General features: G+C 53.5%; 5 protein-coding genes across 5 annotated transcripts; 2 read left to right on the top strand and 3 right to left on the bottom strand.

The window, feature by feature from the left end:
- The first annotated feature begins 130 nt into the window (after positions 1-130).
- Positions 131-1,906, top strand: NGA_0115702 (uncharacterized protein). The gene is made up of 3 exons (XM_005854706.1): positions 131-1,010; positions 1,198-1,311; positions 1,479-1,906. Exons 1-3 carry the CDS (start codon positions 146-148, stop codon positions 1,727-1,729), a joined length of 1,230 nt encoding a protein of 409 aa, XP_005854768.1. The 5' UTR covers positions 131-145; the 3' UTR covers positions 1,730-1,906.
- A 35-nt stretch (positions 1,907-1,941) lies between these two features.
- On the bottom strand, positions 1,942-4,919 carry NGA_0115102 (ribosome biogenesis nsa2-like protein). Its single transcript, XM_005854703.1, has 9 exons — positions 4,763-4,919; positions 4,557-4,624; positions 4,199-4,318; positions 3,974-4,082; positions 3,370-3,770; positions 2,993-3,062; positions 2,637-2,732; positions 2,431-2,496; positions 1,942-2,262 (listed from the first exon to the last, which is right to left on the bottom strand). Exons 1-9 carry the CDS (start codon positions 4,763-4,765, stop codon positions 2,209-2,211), a joined length of 987 nt encoding a protein of 328 aa, XP_005854765.1. The 5' UTR covers positions 4,766-4,919; the 3' UTR covers positions 1,942-2,208.
- Positions 4,920-5,821: 902 nt separating this feature from the next.
- NGA_0116002 (uncharacterized protein) lies at positions 5,822-6,706 on the top strand (the record flags this gene model as incomplete). The annotated part of the gene is made up of 1 exon (XM_005854707.1): positions 5,822-6,706. The coding sequence occupies one exon, from the start codon at positions 5,822-5,824 to the stop codon at positions 6,704-6,706; it is 885 nt and encodes a 294-aa protein (XP_005854769.1).
- Positions 6,707-8,991: 2,285 nt separating this feature from the next.
- Positions 8,992-10,344, bottom strand: NGA_0115602 (uncharacterized protein; the record flags this gene model as incomplete). Its single annotated transcript, XM_005854705.1, has 4 exons — positions 10,144-10,344; positions 9,904-10,019; positions 9,541-9,767; positions 8,992-9,445 (listed from the first exon to the last, which is right to left on the bottom strand). The coding sequence occupies exons 1-4, from the start codon at positions 10,331-10,333 to the stop codon at positions 8,992-8,994; spliced, it is 987 nt and encodes a 328-aa protein (XP_005854767.1). The 5' UTR covers positions 10,334-10,344.
- Positions 10,345-11,374: 1,030 nt separating this feature from the next.
- Positions 11,375-15,194, bottom strand: NGA_0115502 (s-adenosylmethionine mitochondrial carrier protein). The gene is made up of 4 exons (XM_005854704.1): positions 15,139-15,194; positions 14,486-14,860; positions 12,448-12,888; positions 11,375-12,278 (listed from the first exon to the last, which is right to left on the bottom strand). The coding sequence occupies exons 2-4, from the start codon at positions 14,819-14,821 to the stop codon at positions 11,649-11,651; spliced, it is 1,407 nt and encodes a 468-aa protein (XP_005854766.1). The 5' UTR covers positions 14,822-14,860; positions 15,139-15,194; the 3' UTR covers positions 11,375-11,648.
- Between the last annotated feature and the right edge of the window lie 2,155 nt (positions 15,195-17,349).

Raw genomic sequence — 17,349 nt, 5'->3', positions numbered from 1 at the left:
TTTTTTTTTGCATTTGAATTGAAACATAGATCTCTATTTTTGAGTCTTCGCATTTCTGATTTAGGTCAGTTTTTGGAAAAGTAAACCTTTTTTTAATTCTAAATTGACTGCAATGTCGACATCGGCTATCACAGTACCGCATGTAATGCATCTGCCATGCGCGATCCTGCTCGTCCTATCAAGCCTTCACTACACCACTTTTGCTGTCCATTCATTCGTGGGCGCCAGCTTTGTTGAAAATTCGTCTGAGAATGAAGCGGTTTTGTCCACGGTACCAGCCTTGAAGTCTTTGTTATCCTCCACCGGCTGTCCCAGAGGTCGAGGTTGCGGTCTACGAGGAGGCCTCGATCAATTGGAAACTTCATATTCCTTTTCGACATCTCCCTCACCAACCTCGTCCATTGCCTATTCAAATTCAAGAGATCTACCCAATATCCATGAAGGAAGAAGGGAGCCAGTCATTACCAATTCTGCCCCTTCACGTGTTAACCTGGTATCCGCGACTCAAAAGACAGAATCTGAAAGCACGGCGACTTTATCAGCTGCATTGCCCACAGCAACCACGCTACCTGCCCTCCTTGACCAGGATTTAGTCGTATCTACTGTCTTCAATCAATCTGTGCAGCTCCAAAAGAAGGGGGCAAAGAGAAAAGACAAAATGTGCGATCCAACTCCAGTGGACCGGCGCGTGGATCAGCTGGATTTAGAGGGAGCCTGCGTCGGAAGCTGGGGAGGTTTTTACGACCGCATCGTTAGCGTGACGTTCAATGCGCGCACGTTGGAATCGCAGGCATTGAGAATTAGCTCTTTTTGTTCCTCTCCCTGCGGTCCTTTGTTTGACAGGCAGGTGCGGGAATTTCGGAACGCATGTCAAGAGGGCTTGATGAGGATGGAAGAGCAGGAGGATGAAGAGGAGGAGGAGGAGGAGGAGGAGATGGAAGCAGGTGAAGGGGAGGAAGGAACATGGATTCCTGTGCCATCAGAGGAGCTGCTGATCTATCGAATGACAGGTGAGGAGATGACGGCGCTGAAAAGAAGAACAAGGGGAAACAAGTGAATAGAAAAGGGTGGGGAAAAGACGAAAAGGATGTGACTAGAAAGCAACAAAAGTCAGAAATAGGCAACAGACATTCATCCATGCAGCACCACGTAATTTCGGCCTTAAACCTCCTGATCCACCTTCCTCACCAACCACAGGCTTCATCGGGACCTTCGGCTGCGCTCAAGACACGGTCTCGGGTCGTCTCTGCGCCGAGCTCATCGTTCGTTCCCTTTCTGCTTCCGCAAGCGCCAACGTGGGCACTCCTACAGGTGCCAATTTGGGAAAGGCTGTGTCTGAATTCCTGGTCTCCTCTCTGCTCCACTGCCACCATACACTCATCCCAACTACCGGCACCTCTCCCAGGGCGCGATTCCTTGCTCTCCAAGCACTATGTTCCCACGATCATCCTCCCTCCCTCCCTTCTTCTTTCCCTTAGGCGTGGCCTGGACCAAGATCGGCAACGGGAAGCATCGGAAAGCCGACCGCGAGAGGGAGGCAGCCGCCACCGCACAGGCCCTGGCTAAAAAGGAAAAGTGCGCGTACTACACCTCCTGTTGTTTCGGCGAGATGATGAAGACGCTGCGACTCGGGGAGCAGGCGGAGTTGGTGGAGGGCTTGGAGAGGGTGTGCCCGGGCGCGAGGGAGGCAGCGAATGCCTCGTGCAGCAGGAGTGCAGCCTCGGGGTAGGGAAAGAGGGAAAGAGGGGGGTGTCCTGGGAGCGAGAAGCTGTAGAATCAAGAGGGGCGGAGACCTAAAGTGGGACCGCTGGCCTGCAGGAGTGTTCTATATGACTTGAAGTAAATTGTAGAAAATTATAAGACAGATAATCTCCTGCGGGTCAAACAAATACTCGCAAGAAAGAGCCGCTCTTGGATGTTGCGGACATCATCGTAGTGAGATGTGTCGATCCTCAATACGTCTTCTTCTTTTCGGTCCCTTCGCTCGTACACATACTGCATGTCAATTTACAATTCTTGAGGCCCTCTCGAACGTCCACCCGGCGCCGATCCCCCACAATAGTTCCTTCCCCCTACGTCCGCACACACGGGCTCAGCTCTCATCAACAGTACCACCCTCATCTGTTCGTCCTATTCGTAATCATCCTGTCCACGGTTTCCTCCAAGCTTTCCCCCTGCATACACCCTTATTCCCCGGCCCGAAACCGACTAGACCAGGAGAACCGCATTGATGCATCCGTCCAGTTCGGGGTTGTTGGTTACCTGATACATGCAGACAGAGTGTGCGGTAAAGGGGTGAGTGTGAAAGTTATAACAGGAGCCCAGAATAAAGAAAATTCCCTCATCATCATCTGTCCCTTTTAGTTTCCCTTCCTCTCTCCTTTATCCCCCTAGCCCTCTCCTTTTCCCCCCTCTCTCCCTCGAACGCACCTGCGCGTATTTTCCCCACACAACCTTTCCGCTCGTGGTAACAAGGCCCAACTCCGACACATTAACCTGTTAAAATTAGAGGAAACGAGGGAGGGAGGGAGGAAGGGATAAAATATGCGAGGAGGGGCAGCAAATGAGAGGTCCAAAATAAGTACACGCGGCTGAGCCTCCCGCTACCCCTCTTTCTTTCTCGTCCTCTCTCCGACCTCGATGACGGTGCCCTTGGTTATAACCCCCAGGGTCGTGTACATGGGCGACGACGGATTCTTCTTGACGCCCAGAATGTCCAAGCAGAATGTCGCCTACAGGAAGATATAAGGAAGGAAGGAAAGGAGGGAGGGAGGGAGAAAGAGTATGATGTGAGAAACGCGACACGGACTCGGCGGCAAACGGGGGGAAGAAGATAAAGAGTCGACGCTTGATAACAGGGACCAATATCTCCGTATCGTATTTGTCGCATCATCAGTGGCGGACGACGAGTGTCTTGTGCCGAAAAGCTCCTACTTCACACACACATCCCCCTTTCCTGCCGGCTGACCGCCGCTGGAGGCAACGAACGCACCTGCAAGTCGGGGTGCGTGACGTGCGCCTTTTTGAAGCGTAGCCCTGTGGGCCGAATGAAGCGCTCGAATCTGTCGGACACGAGGAGAGGTGGGGTATAGGGGAATCCGCGGACATGAGGTTCAAGGGAGAGAGAGGAAGAATGCTTGTTCGCCTCCAAAAGAATGTCCCAGGGAGGAGAAGAGATGGCCACAACAGAGAGAAGCAGCCAGATTTTCAATCGTTTGGTCTCATAAAAGAATCAGATCGCTCGCTCTCCAGCCCCTTCGGTCCCCCTCTTGCATGCCCATGTCCCATCGGAAGGCCCCCCGTTTTCCTGTGATCCCTTCTCAACACCCTTCTTGAGCCCTCCCTCTCGTTGTCTCCCTCCCTGCTTACTTGGGCGCCTTCCGCGTGAAGTTCTCGCCCACAAAGGTGACCTTGGTTACCATCCGCTTCCAAGATTTCGCTGTGAAACGGGCGAGACGTGGTGAGAAGATTGTACGCGTGTATCCACGACGGGGTTCCAGGAAGGCCAGGGGGCGGGAGGGAGCAGGGTGCGCGAAGTGGTTCCTCTCAGAGACATTTTCGACCAACAGAGGAGGGTAAAAAGGGTAAAAAGGGGCAGAGTAGAAAGGCGGAAAAGCAAAGCATGTGGTGATAAGCTTCCTACCTTTGCGTTTCCCCGACTGCATGACCTTGAACATTTCATCGTCCGCAACGGGTTTGACCTTGGGCAAAGGAACACTCCATTTTCCTGCCTTCTCCGCCCGCTTTTGCTTGACCGAGTTAGAGAGGACCTGCGCAAGACAAAGAGAAGAAAGAGAAAGTGCATAAAACACGCGGGGTGTTATGACCGACTGACTCGCTTCCGAGCAAGAACCAACCCAAACATTTTTTGGGATCATATTTTACTGCTGACCCCATGCCTAGCCCCCGTTTTTATATTATTCCTGACCTATATGTCCCTCCCTCCCTGGTGGGTATCCCTTTCCCGCCTTACCTTCGCACGTGAAACCCCTTCTCGGTCGATCAAATAGGCAGGTACAGCCCCTTCCGGCGCGCCCTCCTGATTGGCACGTTTATTGGTCTTCTCCTGATGCATGGCCAGGCTGAGAGAGAGTAGAAGAGGGAAAGTGAGGGTTATCATATGCAAAAGGCCTCGATCGCGCGCCGACAAGTGAAAGAAATGGGGGAAAGCGGGCAGACAACCCGGGTGACGACGTACGTTTTACGCATCTGGGCTTTCTCTTTGTAGCGCTTGGCATTGTACAGTTTTGCCCTTAAGCCGTGTACTTTCTGGGCAAATTTCGAACGACGATGGACCTCTCGCGCCTCCTTTTTGCGTCTGAAGGTAAGAGTGGGGGGGCAGGAAAATGCCACCGGTCAATAAGGATCAAGTTTGCAACTGACTAGGAGATTCATTTTATGCTTCACACGATGAGTGTAACACTTTGAATGTTCCTGCTCCTCCTTCTGTTGATGCACAACAAACAGCCCCAGCTCCATCTCTCTGCTGGGTCGCTTCTTGCGCATTGATCCCTCCACGTTCCGCATTTTATTCGGCAACAAACTCAAATACTTACAATCTCTCTTCCCGATCAAGCCTTTCCCCATGCTTTTTCCGGTGCTGTTCCATGTAGTCATGTTGCGGCTGTGACGAGAAAGTGAAAAATGACAAGCGAGAAGTGAGGATGATGGCGCTCCTCCCATCGCAACGAAACTCACTACACCACCAGTCACGACCCTAACCGTCCCGCCCGCCACCCCCCACCATCCTACTTGCACATACCATGTTTTATAAATGTATGTGTGATTCTGCCTAACGATGAGTTCCTGCGTGGAGTAGCGGCCGCGCGTGTAAGTTGGAGGCGGCCTTCTACCTCTTCTTCGGATACGTGATCCTCTGCCTCCTCTGCGTCCAATCAATTAAAATGCTCTTTTCCTGTAAAGAATGGCGACAGGAAGGGATACAAGGACAAGCGAGACAGCATGTGAGAAGTTTATCGTGCCAAAATGCGAGCGCCACGCACGCGAGCACCGCCAACCGTGATCCGCCATAAAATATGGCCAGCCTTCTTCTCACCACTCACTCGCCCCGGGTGGGAACGGACTCTCGGCCCATATTGATATATTCGTACCAAACTTCTCTATACACCCATCGACAGGCCACGTCGCATTCACGATTTTCAGCACCCTTTCTTCCATGTGGTTGAGAGGTATGCGTGTATATTTGCCGCATTGTTCTGAGATGCAAAGTGCTTCCTGAGATGCCTTGTGTCCTAGGTCCAATGCTCCCCAACAAATTGACGTGTCCTCGCAGTTTTTGTGGTCATGGTCGTTGCCTGTACATATTAGCCGCGTCTTCCATTGTCGCTTTGGTTGGAGTATTAAGCTTTGTAACCATCTTTCCTACATTCGTGTCGCCTCCGTCCATGTCATCACTTCTTGCCTCATCGGTAACTAATTTGCCCAACTCGAGCATACCCTCCTCCCAGCCGCACAAGCTATGTATTTTGACACGTGTGCGAAACACTCCTAGGAGCCTTGCAGAATGGTTGGAGTACCACCATCTGCTGGGCGTGGGACATTTTTTCCTGGTAGATGATTGTACGACGACGAAGGTAGAACCGCCTGGGTGCTCGACACGTATCATCGCCTAGGCCTCCTTTCTGCTTACAACGCAAGCCATGTAACCCAATGGGGATGCAAGCAGTCTACATCTTCTATTTGGAAAACAATGCTAGCAAGGTTTGGGTACAAAGGCCGGGTTAATGCAGGCTGCGAGTACACGTGCGGCGAAAACCGGGTGCCAGATGAAGGTCGGCTCTTTTCCTTTCTCTACCATCAGATGCTGGCATATGCTGGATCCGGTCGTAGCCATGGGTGCGAGTGGACGGGAGTCTTTGATGTGGATGAGTATCTGACCATCCAAGCCCAGGAGGACGCTGGTATCGATCTTCTAACATTTCCGGCCTCACTCCCCTTCGCCCTCTCCCGCCTTCTCGATGCCAGAACTCAGGAAAACCTACCGGTCTACCGCCTTCCGTGGGTCGTGATGGGTTCTGACGGATACGAGAAACGCAACCCATCCGAGGGTTTAGTCATCGAAAGCTCGTCGCAGGGGTCCTACGAGCCGTGGATGCTGAAGACTTTGGCGAGGACAGACGTGATCCGGGACTGGCAATTCTCGCACTGGCCCATGATAAGGGAAATGAGAGGCGATGATCCTTGGCAGGTACCCGAACCTTTCAAAACTTTAAAGGAATATGTTGAACGGTTGTGGTCGGGAGCGGACGAGGGCCGCACGTATTTTCTCCACGCCATGGAGGACCCCGGCGGCACGACACCACCAGGCGCAGGGATGGAAGAGATAGCTTGCTCCGCCCCCGTGTCCTCCTTGTACTTGAAACACTATTTCTATCGATCCTACGAGGAATGGGAGGCACACAGAGGCGCATCGTTCTTGAAGTCGGATGGGGGGGAGAACACGCATTTCTATCATCTCCGCGCCAAGTGGGAGGAAGGGGAAAATCCGGACGTGTTCAGGGCTTCTTGTCGGAATGCATATCAGCACAACTTTACTGTAAACATAATGACACCTCTTGTCCGCCAGACTTTGGCATTTCGACGACGCCAATGGGGTGAGAGACAGGATGCAAGGGGAAAAGACGATGGGGAAACAAATGCGACGGCGTGGAGGCCTTTTCCACCCGTTGAGGCCTGGGTATTGTGATTGGGAACCATTCCCGAGCTGGAGAGCATGTAATAGACCTAAGATGGGTGACAGAGGTATTGAACGTTCGATCGAAGAAGAGAGCTTCGACCTAACCGCCTGAGTAGCAGCGTTTGGAGCATACTCTTCCTCCTCAGTGAAAGACCAACGGCGTGTTTGCTCAGCAAGCCTACCAGGATCGCGACCACATATTTGTGAATTCCTGTTTATAAGAGTGGGTGTGTCTGAGTTTATAGCAGTCCAGTAGACGCTGAGATACGAGTTTGTCTCGGGAGCGTTGTCGAGGCCAAAAGGAGCGGTAGGGCAGATCAACTGTCCCCGAACGAACAACTGTGGTCAATTTTCTGAATATGTTATTTTTGGTTTGTGACATGCGCACGCCAAAGTTTCTTCAATTGTTGGTTCACGTTGGAAGCACACAACTTCCAACAGTTTGTATTCTCGTAGACAGTCGCCCGATTAGTGAGCAGCTATGCTTCACATCTTTCGTTTTGGTGGTCTGAACTGACATGATATTCATGATCGCTTTATGCTCATTCGATTCTGAAGCGCTTGCGCCTCCATTCATAGGTTTATAAGTGGTTTACATATGTGCCATTCGCTTCCTTCTTACGAAATTTTAACGGAGACTTCAGAAAATTTTGAAAGTCTAAGATGCACTCTTGTCCTCATCAAGACATCGTTATCTATATACCTCTTTCCCACAATGCCACGAAACCCTCACCAGGTTTCTATGTCTCCATCTTTAAACAAGTCTATGACCTCCTTCTCATTCACTATCAGATCGTCCACCCCGGAGGCTTGCTCATGATGCTGAAGCAGGTGCATCGCTTGTTGCTGCTCTCCAGCAAGCTGTGATTGAAGCATGTTCAACGGATATTCCGAGAATTCTACGTAGCCCGGAGCAGAGGGAGCTGGGTGCTCTGTATTGGACTGAAGATGGGCCGGAAAGGCAAGGGAAGAAGGAGAAATGGGCCCCGGGAGACCTATTTTTTCTGTGTCCACTAGGGGCATGCCCTGCTCGTCGAAAAAATCTTGATCTTGAAGCCCTTGCGGCACCAAGGTTTCGTCCACCCTTCGATTTTCTCGCTCCTGTGAGCAGGTGTCCGAGGTGAGGGAGCCGTGTAGAGGCTCCAAAGGGGAAAGGCAGCAGTCGCGGTAGGCCGGCGAGGGAATACGTGAAGATAGATTTGGAGCGAAAGGAAGGCTCTCCTGGCCCTTCTCGACTGCCACGCTCCTGTCAGGCAGCATCCCCTTCAGGTCTTGGTTGACATTTTCGACGCTGCCAAGCTCGTGATGCAAAAGACCGGTGGCGTCGTCCCGCGCCGAGTCAGGCTGCTGCCCTACGAAATGCGTCCCTTGCCTCTCGTCTTGTTGGCTCTTGGTGCCTTCGTTCCCTCGACGTGTCACGTTCGAGTTCACGGACTGGGGCACCGAGACCGGAGGGCGGACCTCCCCGCTGACTTCTGACCTCACTGCTTGCAGCGATTTTCTCTGTCCCCTTCCTGCGATACGCCCGCCACCTCTTCCACCCCGACCTCGCGCTGCGTTGAAGTTCGTTTTCTTCCCCGCGAAGAGAGCCTCGATGTCCGCGTTAGACATGGAGGCGATGCGTGCCGAGAAAGACGGAGCATCCAGCGCGGACCAAAGGCCCTCCGTGACTCCCTTGCGTTGCGATGCGTGTGCCAGCTCCCCCGCCTGTGCCAGCTCCCCCGCCTGAGGTCGCCCTGCCGGCGACTGAGAAGCCCCCCCGGACATTCCGGCAGCGAAGTTGGCGCTGGCGCCGGGGAAAGGGATCGCTGCCACGCCGGGAATGCACATGCTGGCTGGGGCTCGGGCCTCACTTCTGCCCGCTGCGCCCCCTCCCGGCCACGCCACGTCCGTGCTCAGACGCGTCCCGTCCTGCTTGGCGCCTGCTGGGATCAAGCCCGTCGATGGAGCCTGGTGGCCATCCACACAGTGCCGCCCTTTGTCTTCCCGGGCGCTGGTCCAGGTCGAGCGCACGCGACCGGTCGCACGGTTTGAGCCCGCGTTCATGGTCAGATGCCGGGACGGAGGAACGACTGAGGGGGGGAGGGGTCCAGGAGGTTGGAGGAAGGGGGAAGTAATGGAAGGGGAAAAGGGTGGGAGCGTGTACTGTGATTTGAAACGTGGGACTTCGGATGCATTGAATGATTACATGGAGCCAAAATAGACAGGCAATCGTGTGAAAACATCGAAGACGCCAAGGGGCAGGGATGACAGGCTGACTTTGTGAGAACGTTTCCAGCTAATTCTACGCAGGCCTACTCACTCTCGATCTTGAAGGTGATCCCGGTCGTGTGCGGCCCCAGGCGTATGGTCCGAGCAGTGTGCAGGCAGAGTTTCACGCTCCCGTCCTTATCGTACATCTTGAAGAACATGGTTTTCGTCAGTTTCTCGTGCCCGAAAATCATCTCCACTATATTATCGATGTAGGTGCGTCGGTCCTCGGGCGCATAAAGCGGTGCCATCAGATACGACCAAATCAGCTTGCGTTGCAAAGCCTTGTCCCACAGCTCCGTTGCCTCTTTGAGGCGAGCGGCGTGGAATTCATTGCAGGCCGCCCACATGGTGGATCTGTTGGTCACGAACATGAGCAGAGAGGCCCTGGAGGCCCGTGTGCCCTCGTTCTCCCGCTTGAAGATCTCCGTCTCCTTAAGCTGCTGCGTCCGAGCCTGGCTAGCCGCGCTCGATTGGTACTGCTGGAGCCGTTGGTACCTGGGGGCGGCAGGGGGAACGGTCCGAAAAGGGAGCGGTGAGTGAGGACACGAGCGGTCGCTGCGACAAAGGGCAGAGAAGGCGAGGAGGCTTACCGGACATGCGAAGGGGGGTCTTGAAGCATCCGCATGGGTTCCTCCAACTCGATGGCCGACACATTGAAGCGTTTCTGAACGTGCGACGCCACGCCCAGCGTCACGTCTGCTCCAGCAAGCGAGGAAAGAAATTCCCACATCTTCAAAGTTCGCAGGGCACTGTCGCGTCGAATCTTGCCCGCGATGAAGAGCCGCTCGAAAGCCTGCAGATACATCTCGGCGAAGGGCTAGAAAAGGAGGAAGGATTGAGACAAGGCAATGTGAAATGTGACCGGCAAGTAACAAAGTAGTTATGGAGGGAGCTCACTGTTCTATCGACATTGCCTGCCACTGCCCGTAATTCTCCTCGCGTGTGTGGCATACCTTAGGGCTGTGGGTCGTCAGGACATACTCCAGTATAGGCTCCTCCCTTTTCCAATTATTGGGCAGGCAACATACGGAGAGGCGGGAGCATCGGGCACAAGGAAATCCTCCGCTACCTGTTGAGTGAGATCAAGTAAAATGTATCCGAAGAAACAACAAGTGCACATATGTCAATAACCAGGTCAACCAGTTGATTCTCCAGGTAGTGCGCTGCACGATCGATCCTAAGTAGTCACGTACATTTAGTTCGAGATGCTCTACATGCATAGCATGGCCACATCGGGTCCAGTTTTGAAAGAGCGGATGGAGTAAGTTGGGAGGGGCATCGTGCCAAGTGGGAGCTGGATGATTTAGTTGTGGTAGAGGAGGAGCCAGAGGTCTTTTTCCTATTGTGGCCTCTTTTGCGGGGGACATCCTTGGATACCTGCATGGCTACAAAACACTGGGTATGAATAAAGCAATGAAATTATACAGGTTTATTCTTGAATGATCCCGAATAAGGGTCTTCGGCATCAAAGTTAGTATCATGGGTGAGAGTAGCCTTCGCATCCCACATAGACAGTGATACCGTATCGCAATATTCAACACGCATCATTACATTATGACCACATGCGAAGCTCGGAAATTGAGCGGATGAGATGAATAAAAGCCCATTCTCTAATACACACAAAGGCACGAAGCCTTTGCAACTCCCTCCAAGTTGGAAGATACGTAGGGGGACGTCAGTTAGATTGGTCCGCACGAGACTGTCGAGCTGGAACGGCAATATTCATGCAGAAGGGCGTTCAAGATAGGATGTGGGGAGACGCAACCACCGAGGAGAGAGTGTCGCAACCCGAGGCGCCGGTTATCCACCAGGAAGGCCATGCCCACGCAGGCCGCAAAAGGTCGGACTCTTGCAGTGGAGGGAGCCACGAAGGCATGCGTTCTTCCGATCGAATGGTTATCGATGGGAACTATGCGTGGTGCGTTCATGTTTATCTCTTATCGGATATACGGAGTTCCTTCCCAAAAGATCTTGACTACTCAATAAGGGTATATACGTCGGGGGCGGTGGCTCTCGTACGTCGATTTTATAATTTCAAAATCCCCTTGTCCATCCTAGAGAGACCTGCAGGTAGTTTATTTTCTTGATGGTTATTAAAACTACGTATCTCAGATATGCGAAGCCTGGTTCGTGGCGTGCTAGTCATGAAGCTGAGCTGCAGAAGATGCGAAGAGTGATATTTTCCAGGCAATTTTCGGTTGGTGGGGGGAAATGCCGTCAGATTGCGAAATATCGCTGCATACATGTATCTGTCACTCCTCTTGTCGGCAAATCTTTCATTTTTCGTACCTTGACATTTTTGGAGGCGGGACAGGGTAGTGCAAGGACTTTACCTGAGTAAACATTAGTATCTTGGTGCTGCTCCCTGAAGGTTATACCAACCTTTACAAAAGCCGAAGAACACAAAATCCCAAAGAAAACGTCTCTATATTCCACATGGATTTCGTTTTGGCTAGATTTTTTAGTCTTTAATAATCTTCCCTTCGGTCCTCTCCCATCCTTTCAAGAAAGGGGAAAACTGGTGCGAGAATCCCAGGCCGGGCACCACCAGACAAGCGTCTCATTCAACTCCAATCCTCTGAACGATCTCCTTAATCCTTCTTCTGCCCTTGAACTCTTCTGGATCTCGTCCTTTTGCCCCCAAAAACAATGCACCGCACTCCTTCTCTTAAAGCCATGACGTCAGCTCCACCAACTCTCACATCACCTTCTTCCCCATACCCCCTCCACCACCCTTTTGCCTCGTCAATGCCCCTCCAACCCCCTGAGAAAACTGCCGTGTGCGCATTTCATGAGCGCGGGCCTTCACTCCTGTCCACCATTCCCCCACGTCGAGATCCCTCTGCACCAGAGCCCGGTCCGCCACCGATTTGAAGGCCTCATAAGCCCCGAAGAAGATGGCTCCTCCCAGAGCGATGTTCACCACGCGAGGAACCAGGCCCTTGTACAGCGCGCCTATGCCCTCTTCGCGCGCCACACGCACCAGGCAATCCAAGAGCCCCGCGTACACCTGCCCGCTGTCCCGCCGCTGCGTCATGAGCCGCGTCTTAACCACGTCCAGCGGGGTCGTCAGCCCGGCCGCAATCCCCCCCGCGAGCGAGCCACAGACAGAGGACTCCCACGTCTCCAGTTTTCCGCCTTTGCGCTCCGCCCACACGTCCTTGAGTGCCTCGTAGAGAGGGAACTCGATGATGTCGAAGGGCAAGTCTCGAAGAGCAAGAGCTGACCAGCCCGCGAAGAATCCACGCGGTCCTGTGGAAGCCATGATGTTGCGCACTGCCTCACGCCATGTTCTCTCCACGCCCGCCTGCATGCGCTGCTTCACCACCTGTTTGGAAGCAGCGGAAGGAGGGGCAAGCCGGCAGCCCAGAAATGAGGTGAAAGAACGAGCAACGTTAGATTTGAGGATGATCGCCAGTCCATTAATGGCAAGCCTCGCCTAGTATTTCCCAAGCCCTTTGTCCTGCCTCGCTCCCTCTCCCCCTTTCGGGCCTTACCTCGAAAGGCACGCGCACCACGCTCTGCGTCAGGTCCCCTCCCGCCGCCGCCACCATGTTTACGAGCGGCGCGCATTTGGGGTCGGGGAAACGGGCCGACAGGCCGCGCTTGAAGCTGTCGTAGGCTCCGAAGAAGGCGGCGCACGCGGGGGCTGAGGCCACAAGACCCGGGCCCACCCCGTCATAGACGCCTCGGAGCAGGTCGAGCGAGAACTTGGTGTTGGCGCTGGCTTGCAGGCGCGTCTTGATCGTGTCCAGAGGGAAGAGGGTCAGGTCCACCGTGATACCTGCCACCGCCCCCGAGAGCAAGCCGGTCAAGAACGCCTGTCCTGCCGTTGGGATCACCTTCCCGTCCGGACCGCGCTGGCCGGGGCTCGAGCCCGTGGGCACAGGGGAGGCGGAGGAAGCACCGCCCTGGATGCGGCGAAGCTGGGTGAGAGCCTGTCAGGTGGACATACCAGGGATTGAGCTTATACAGAAATGCAACGAGGAAGAAGAGGGAACGACAATGTTTGATTCAGCATGGCGAGCCAAAAATATAGAAGACGGAGGAGGTTCTAGGAATGTGTTGTGTATGATGCAGTTCCCGACTGTGATGTTCGGGCGCTTAAGATGCTCCCAGGCAAATGAGGGGAGAAGTATAAATAATTTATGAGTATGCAGCCATTCATACAGGACATTTCAAAATGCGTGCAAGGATCTGTGATCGCAAGGAGGAGGGCAGAGAGATATGTGAAAGGGCAAAGAGCATTAATATATTGGATCTGCGTACCGTCTTCGAAACATCCTTCTTTTTGTAAGCCCTCGCACTGTCTGTGACCTTTATCACCGAGCCCGGGGAGGAGGCGGAGGCGGTGGAGGAGACGGGGAGGGCGAGGAGGCAATAGCAGGCAAGTAGCAGTTGAAGAGGTCTCCTCATGGTGATGAGGCGACAGCCTGCCCTGTGGATGGTGGAGATAGCGTACGTAGTATAAAACATTGTCTCTGGTAGCAGGGCACAGGCCTTGTTCATAACAACTCCTTTGTCCTGCTTTATACAAGGACAGTAGAAAAAGGGCAAGGCATGGCTTCAGCCAGAAGCGTCGTGTAAGTGTGGGAGGCTGGGGGCTGAGATACCACGTAGGGAGAACTCCGAGCTCCCCAAGCTACGAAATAGGCCTGTACACAGGACGTTACCCCGATACCAACAATATTTTTATCTCATGGCCATAGTGTAAAGAGCAAAATGTACGAAGGAGAGGCAATTGAGATTTTGTTTGGACGGGCGGCGGGCTTTAAAAGAGTTGTGTGGTTGTGACGAGGGAACAGCCACAGGGAGGAGGGTAGGAGGCAGCAGGCCTCAATTGTGAGCTTTACGTCCTATCTACGGCAATGCCATGATCATCTCAACAAAAAATATCCTCCTGATAGCACAAATATCTTCCATTCCGAGAAAAAAATAGCAAAAACAGGGTCTCGATCCATTCGCCAGAGTGACACAGCTTGCGGGCATACCCAATCCTTCCTTCGTCCCCTTGCTTTTGTTCTTTTCATAGCTCAAAAAGAGAGACCATCACTGTTACCAGATTTCCCGTCTAACACTTTTCCACTTGACCTTTCGGCGTCCCCCGCGCGATATAAAGGCTTCGAAAGCAGAATCGAGCATTCAAAACCTCAACATGACATGTCTTTGCAAACAAGACTTACTTACGCCAAAAAAAACAAGCCGCGAGAAGGGGGAGTAGACTAGACCTTCCGGGAGTGACGGGTACAAATGCAGAGGAAGCCACAAATTCGCGGGTCGTTGAAAAAGATGCTTTTTAGTAGCCATCGCCGCCCTGTTTGATGATCAGTGAGGTGATCGAAGAAAAAATGAGGCATCCCATCCTTTAAAACGTCAGGAACAATTTAAATCAATAACAGCCACCTCGCTTTTGCTGTAATTTCGCGAAGGCGCATTGCATCCTCGCGATATGTGTCAACCTACCCAGAGGCGTGTCCCTCCTTCTACCCCCCACGTCTAACCAGTCTACACTTGACATTCCCGTCTAAGACTTACCCCGAACATGTCCATGGCCCCTCCCAAATCTGCCTCCTCCTCCTCCTTCTCTTCCTTCTTCTTCTCCTTCTCAGCACCCGCATCGGCGGCCCCAGGCGCCGCCGCGGCCGCAGCGCCTCCTCCCCCACCTCCGCCGCCTCCAAATGTGGCAAGGAGTTTTGAGCCTTCCTCGATGAGCGTCTCAACGTCTTTGCCTTCCAGGTCCTTGAGCAAAGTGCTCAGAAGGCCTTCGTCCGCCTCCACGCCCACGGCAGACAAAGCGGTCGTCACGTCGCTGGCCGACGGATTCTCATTCCCGCCCAGTTTGAGGAGAAGATATGTTGCAAGGTGACGCATACTTGAGAAGGAGTAGTTGAGAGAAAGAGGCTTTTTTTTCTGCAAACAAATCAGAAATTACGATGGAGCAGGGCAGAACAAGATGAGAAGGATGGAAAGACGTCGCCTGCATGAACGTCCAAGCCTCTTCGCTCAAGGTAGATAAATGTTCAATATCTAACAAAGACCGCACACATAAACACGGCCGATTCCCAGACAGGACTGTGCAAAGCTCAGCCACTAAATTGCTACAGGGGGCTTTCGACCCCACTAAATCCAGTGTCCCCATCTTCCCTCACTCGTGAGCCCTCGAATTCTCCCGCCGTCCAACTTCGTACCTTGAATCAAATTAAGGACGACAAGATATTGTCGTGCGTCCAGACCCAAGCTTTTTTGGCAAAAAGCACCTGCTGTAATTCAAACACTATTGGAGTGAGATGACACGAGCGAAGGAGTGATGAACGGCAAAGCGAGCCCTGGAAGCATCCTGGAAAAATTATATGGTGCAGCACCATCTGTCCCTCCTATGACCGTCCAGAGACTACATATCAGCCCATTCTGCGTTTAGATGCCGTTGGGCCCCGCCACAAACTGGCCAAAGACCCGATTTCCACGGGAGGAAGGAGAGGCGCGGCCCGGGCTCTCAGCCATCCAGGGGACGGGCCCTCTGCGGTCATTATCCCGCGATAATGGCAACTCTACTGACCAGGACAAAAAGACACACGCGAAGGCAGCGGCATGCCGTAACTCACCACGGACTCGTGCTTGGTTGAGACTCGTTTGCTGGGACTTGCTTATTAGTTTAAATGATCTCACACGGTTTGGGGCCAGGACTGATAATCACGCGAACTTCACCGGGGATGCCATTTCCATGCTGGAGGCCCTACCCAGCCCCCCCATACTTCTTTCACGTCGGGAATGAAAGTAAGCAAATGCTTAGCTGATGGAGACCGTCGCTATCAAATATGAAGTATTTTCTTTACCCTACTCCAAATTTTGCCCGTCGCCTTCATTTCTTTTCCACCCTTCCTGCCCCATTCGCTTACTTCACCATAACCTTTTGGAGCCGTTCGCACGCCTCATCCACGTTCTCTTTGGACGCAAATGCACTCAACCGCAAAAATCCTTCCCCTCCAGGCCCAAACCCAGCACCAGGAGTTGTGACAATCTGGGCCTTCTCTAAAATCTCACTGAAGACATCCCAGCTGCTCTTTCCACCCAGGTCCACGTAGACGTAGGGGCCATTGTCCCCGCCGTACGCCTGAGAAAGGGGTCGAGAATGAGGGGTTAAGGAGGAATGAAAAAGACCGGACATGAAGAGACACTGCCAAAAATCTCCATCCGACAAATATAAGTGCTCGTCGGAGCGCCGATATCGTCTTCCCCTTCCTCTCGCTCTCTCATTTTTTCTTCCCTTTTCCGCGCTACACAACCTCCTCCCACGCACCTTGTAACCCATCGCCTCTACTGTGGCCCGAAGCTTCGCCGCATTCGCCAGGTAATAGCTGATGAGTGTCTATGAAAAAGGGGAGAGGAAGTCAGGCACCGGCACCCTGTCCCCCGCCTGTCCCCTCGCGCTTCATACGACGACACACCGCATGGGAGCCAAAGGACGCATTTAACCGTGCCTGCGGGCCAAAGACCCTCCATTTCATCCGTTGAGCCCATCCTCCCCAATCCCACCATCCAGCGCGACTATGCCCTCCCACTCGCTCCCATGGACCCCTTCAGTCTCCCAGACCATGTCCTCCTCCGATCCCATCTGCTTTATCACACTCCCCCTTCCCTCGCTCCCTCCTTCCCTCCTTCACTCCTCACCTGGATCTCCGCCAGCCCCTCCTTGTCCAGGATGGCGAGACCTCCGTCCTGCACGATGTTGGAGGCCCCGTTGAAGGTGGTGCTCATCATCCGGTTGAAGTCCGCGTGCATCTATCCCGTCCGAGGGGGGGGATGAGGAAAGAGGTGAGACAAAGAGCCACCCTATCACCCGCTCCCTGTGGGATCACGCCCTGGCACCTCCACCGCCTCATCGTCCGAGTCCCCATCTTTTTTCCCACTGCTGCACTCGGCCTTATACTAACCCCGAACGGCGCCAGTATGGTGCCTAAACGCCAAGAGTTTTCACAATCTCCTTCCTCCCCTTTCCTTTCCTCCCTCCTTCTCTCCCTCCTGTTCGCCCTCCTTTCTCACCGAACTCCCATCCCGGAATTTAAGCTGCTTCGGCACTACGGTCCAGCCCAGTCGCACGCCCGTGAAGCCTGCGTACTGTAGAGGATGAGCAGGGAAGGTAAAATAAAAAGGGGGAGGGGAAGTCGAACACAGCACTGTGAGTTCAGCTACGAACTAGGGCGTCTCGCATGCCACGAGTGAGCGTCCCATTCGTGGCTTTAAGGTGGATGGCAGACAGGAGGGAGAGAGGGAGGGAGGGAGAGAGGCATAGACCGACAGGTTGTTTACGCAAGGATTTCAACAACAGATGCCGGTGCCACAGGGGGCAATGCGGCCGATAGGGAGAGTTCCAGGGTGGAAAAGGGCAAGAGGTTCATCCT

The sequence above is a fragment of the Nannochloropsis gaditana genome, assembly GCF_000240725.1.
Source record: "Nannochloropsis gaditana CCMP526 unplaced genomic scaffold scaffold414, whole genome shotgun sequence".
NCBI classification, from domain to species: Eukaryota; class Eustigmatophyceae; order Eustigmatales; family Monodopsidaceae; genus Microchloropsis; species Microchloropsis gaditana.
This window is presented reverse-complemented; position numbering and strand designations above follow the sequence as displayed.

What these genes read in the sequence shown, in the direction of transcription:
- NGA_0115702 (XM_005854706.1), top strand. Translation starts at nt 146, where the DNA reads ATGCATCTGCCATGCGCGATCCTGCTCGTCCTATCAAGCCTTCACTAC. An exon ending in GCTGATCTATCGAATGACAG is followed by an intron (nt 1,011 to 1,197) that starts GTGAGGAGATGA and finishes CACCAACCACAG; the next exon opens with GCTTCATCGGGACCTTCGGC. An exon ending in CAACGTGGGCACTCCTACAG is followed by an intron (nt 1,312 to 1,478) that starts GTGCCAATTTGG and finishes TCTTTCCCTTAG; the next exon opens with GCGTGGCCTGGACCAAGATC.
- NGA_0115102 (XM_005854703.1), bottom strand. An exon ending in AAGGGGTTTCACGTGCGAAG is followed by an intron (nt 3,771 to 3,973) that starts GTAAGGCGGGAA and finishes TGTCTTGCGCAG; the next exon opens with GTCCTCTCTAACTCGGTCAA. An exon ending in CCAAGGGCACCGTCATCGAG is followed by an intron (nt 2,497 to 2,636) that starts GTCGGAGAGAGG and finishes TAATTTTAACAG; the next exon opens with GTTAATGTGTCGGAGTTGGG.
- NGA_0115502 (XM_005854704.1), bottom strand. Translation starts at nt 14,821, where the DNA reads ATGCGTCACCTTGCAACATATCTTCTCCTCAAACTGGGCGGGAATGAG. An exon ending in GGGCCATGGACATGTTCGGG is followed by an intron (nt 12,889 to 14,485) that starts GTAAGTCTTAGA and finishes TCCACCTGACAG; the next exon opens with GCTCTCACCCAGCTTCGCCG. An exon ending in TGGTGCGCGTGCCTTTCGAG is followed by an intron (nt 12,279 to 12,447) that starts GTAAGGCCCGAA and finishes GCTTCCAAACAG; the next exon opens with GTGGTGAAGCAGCGCATGCA.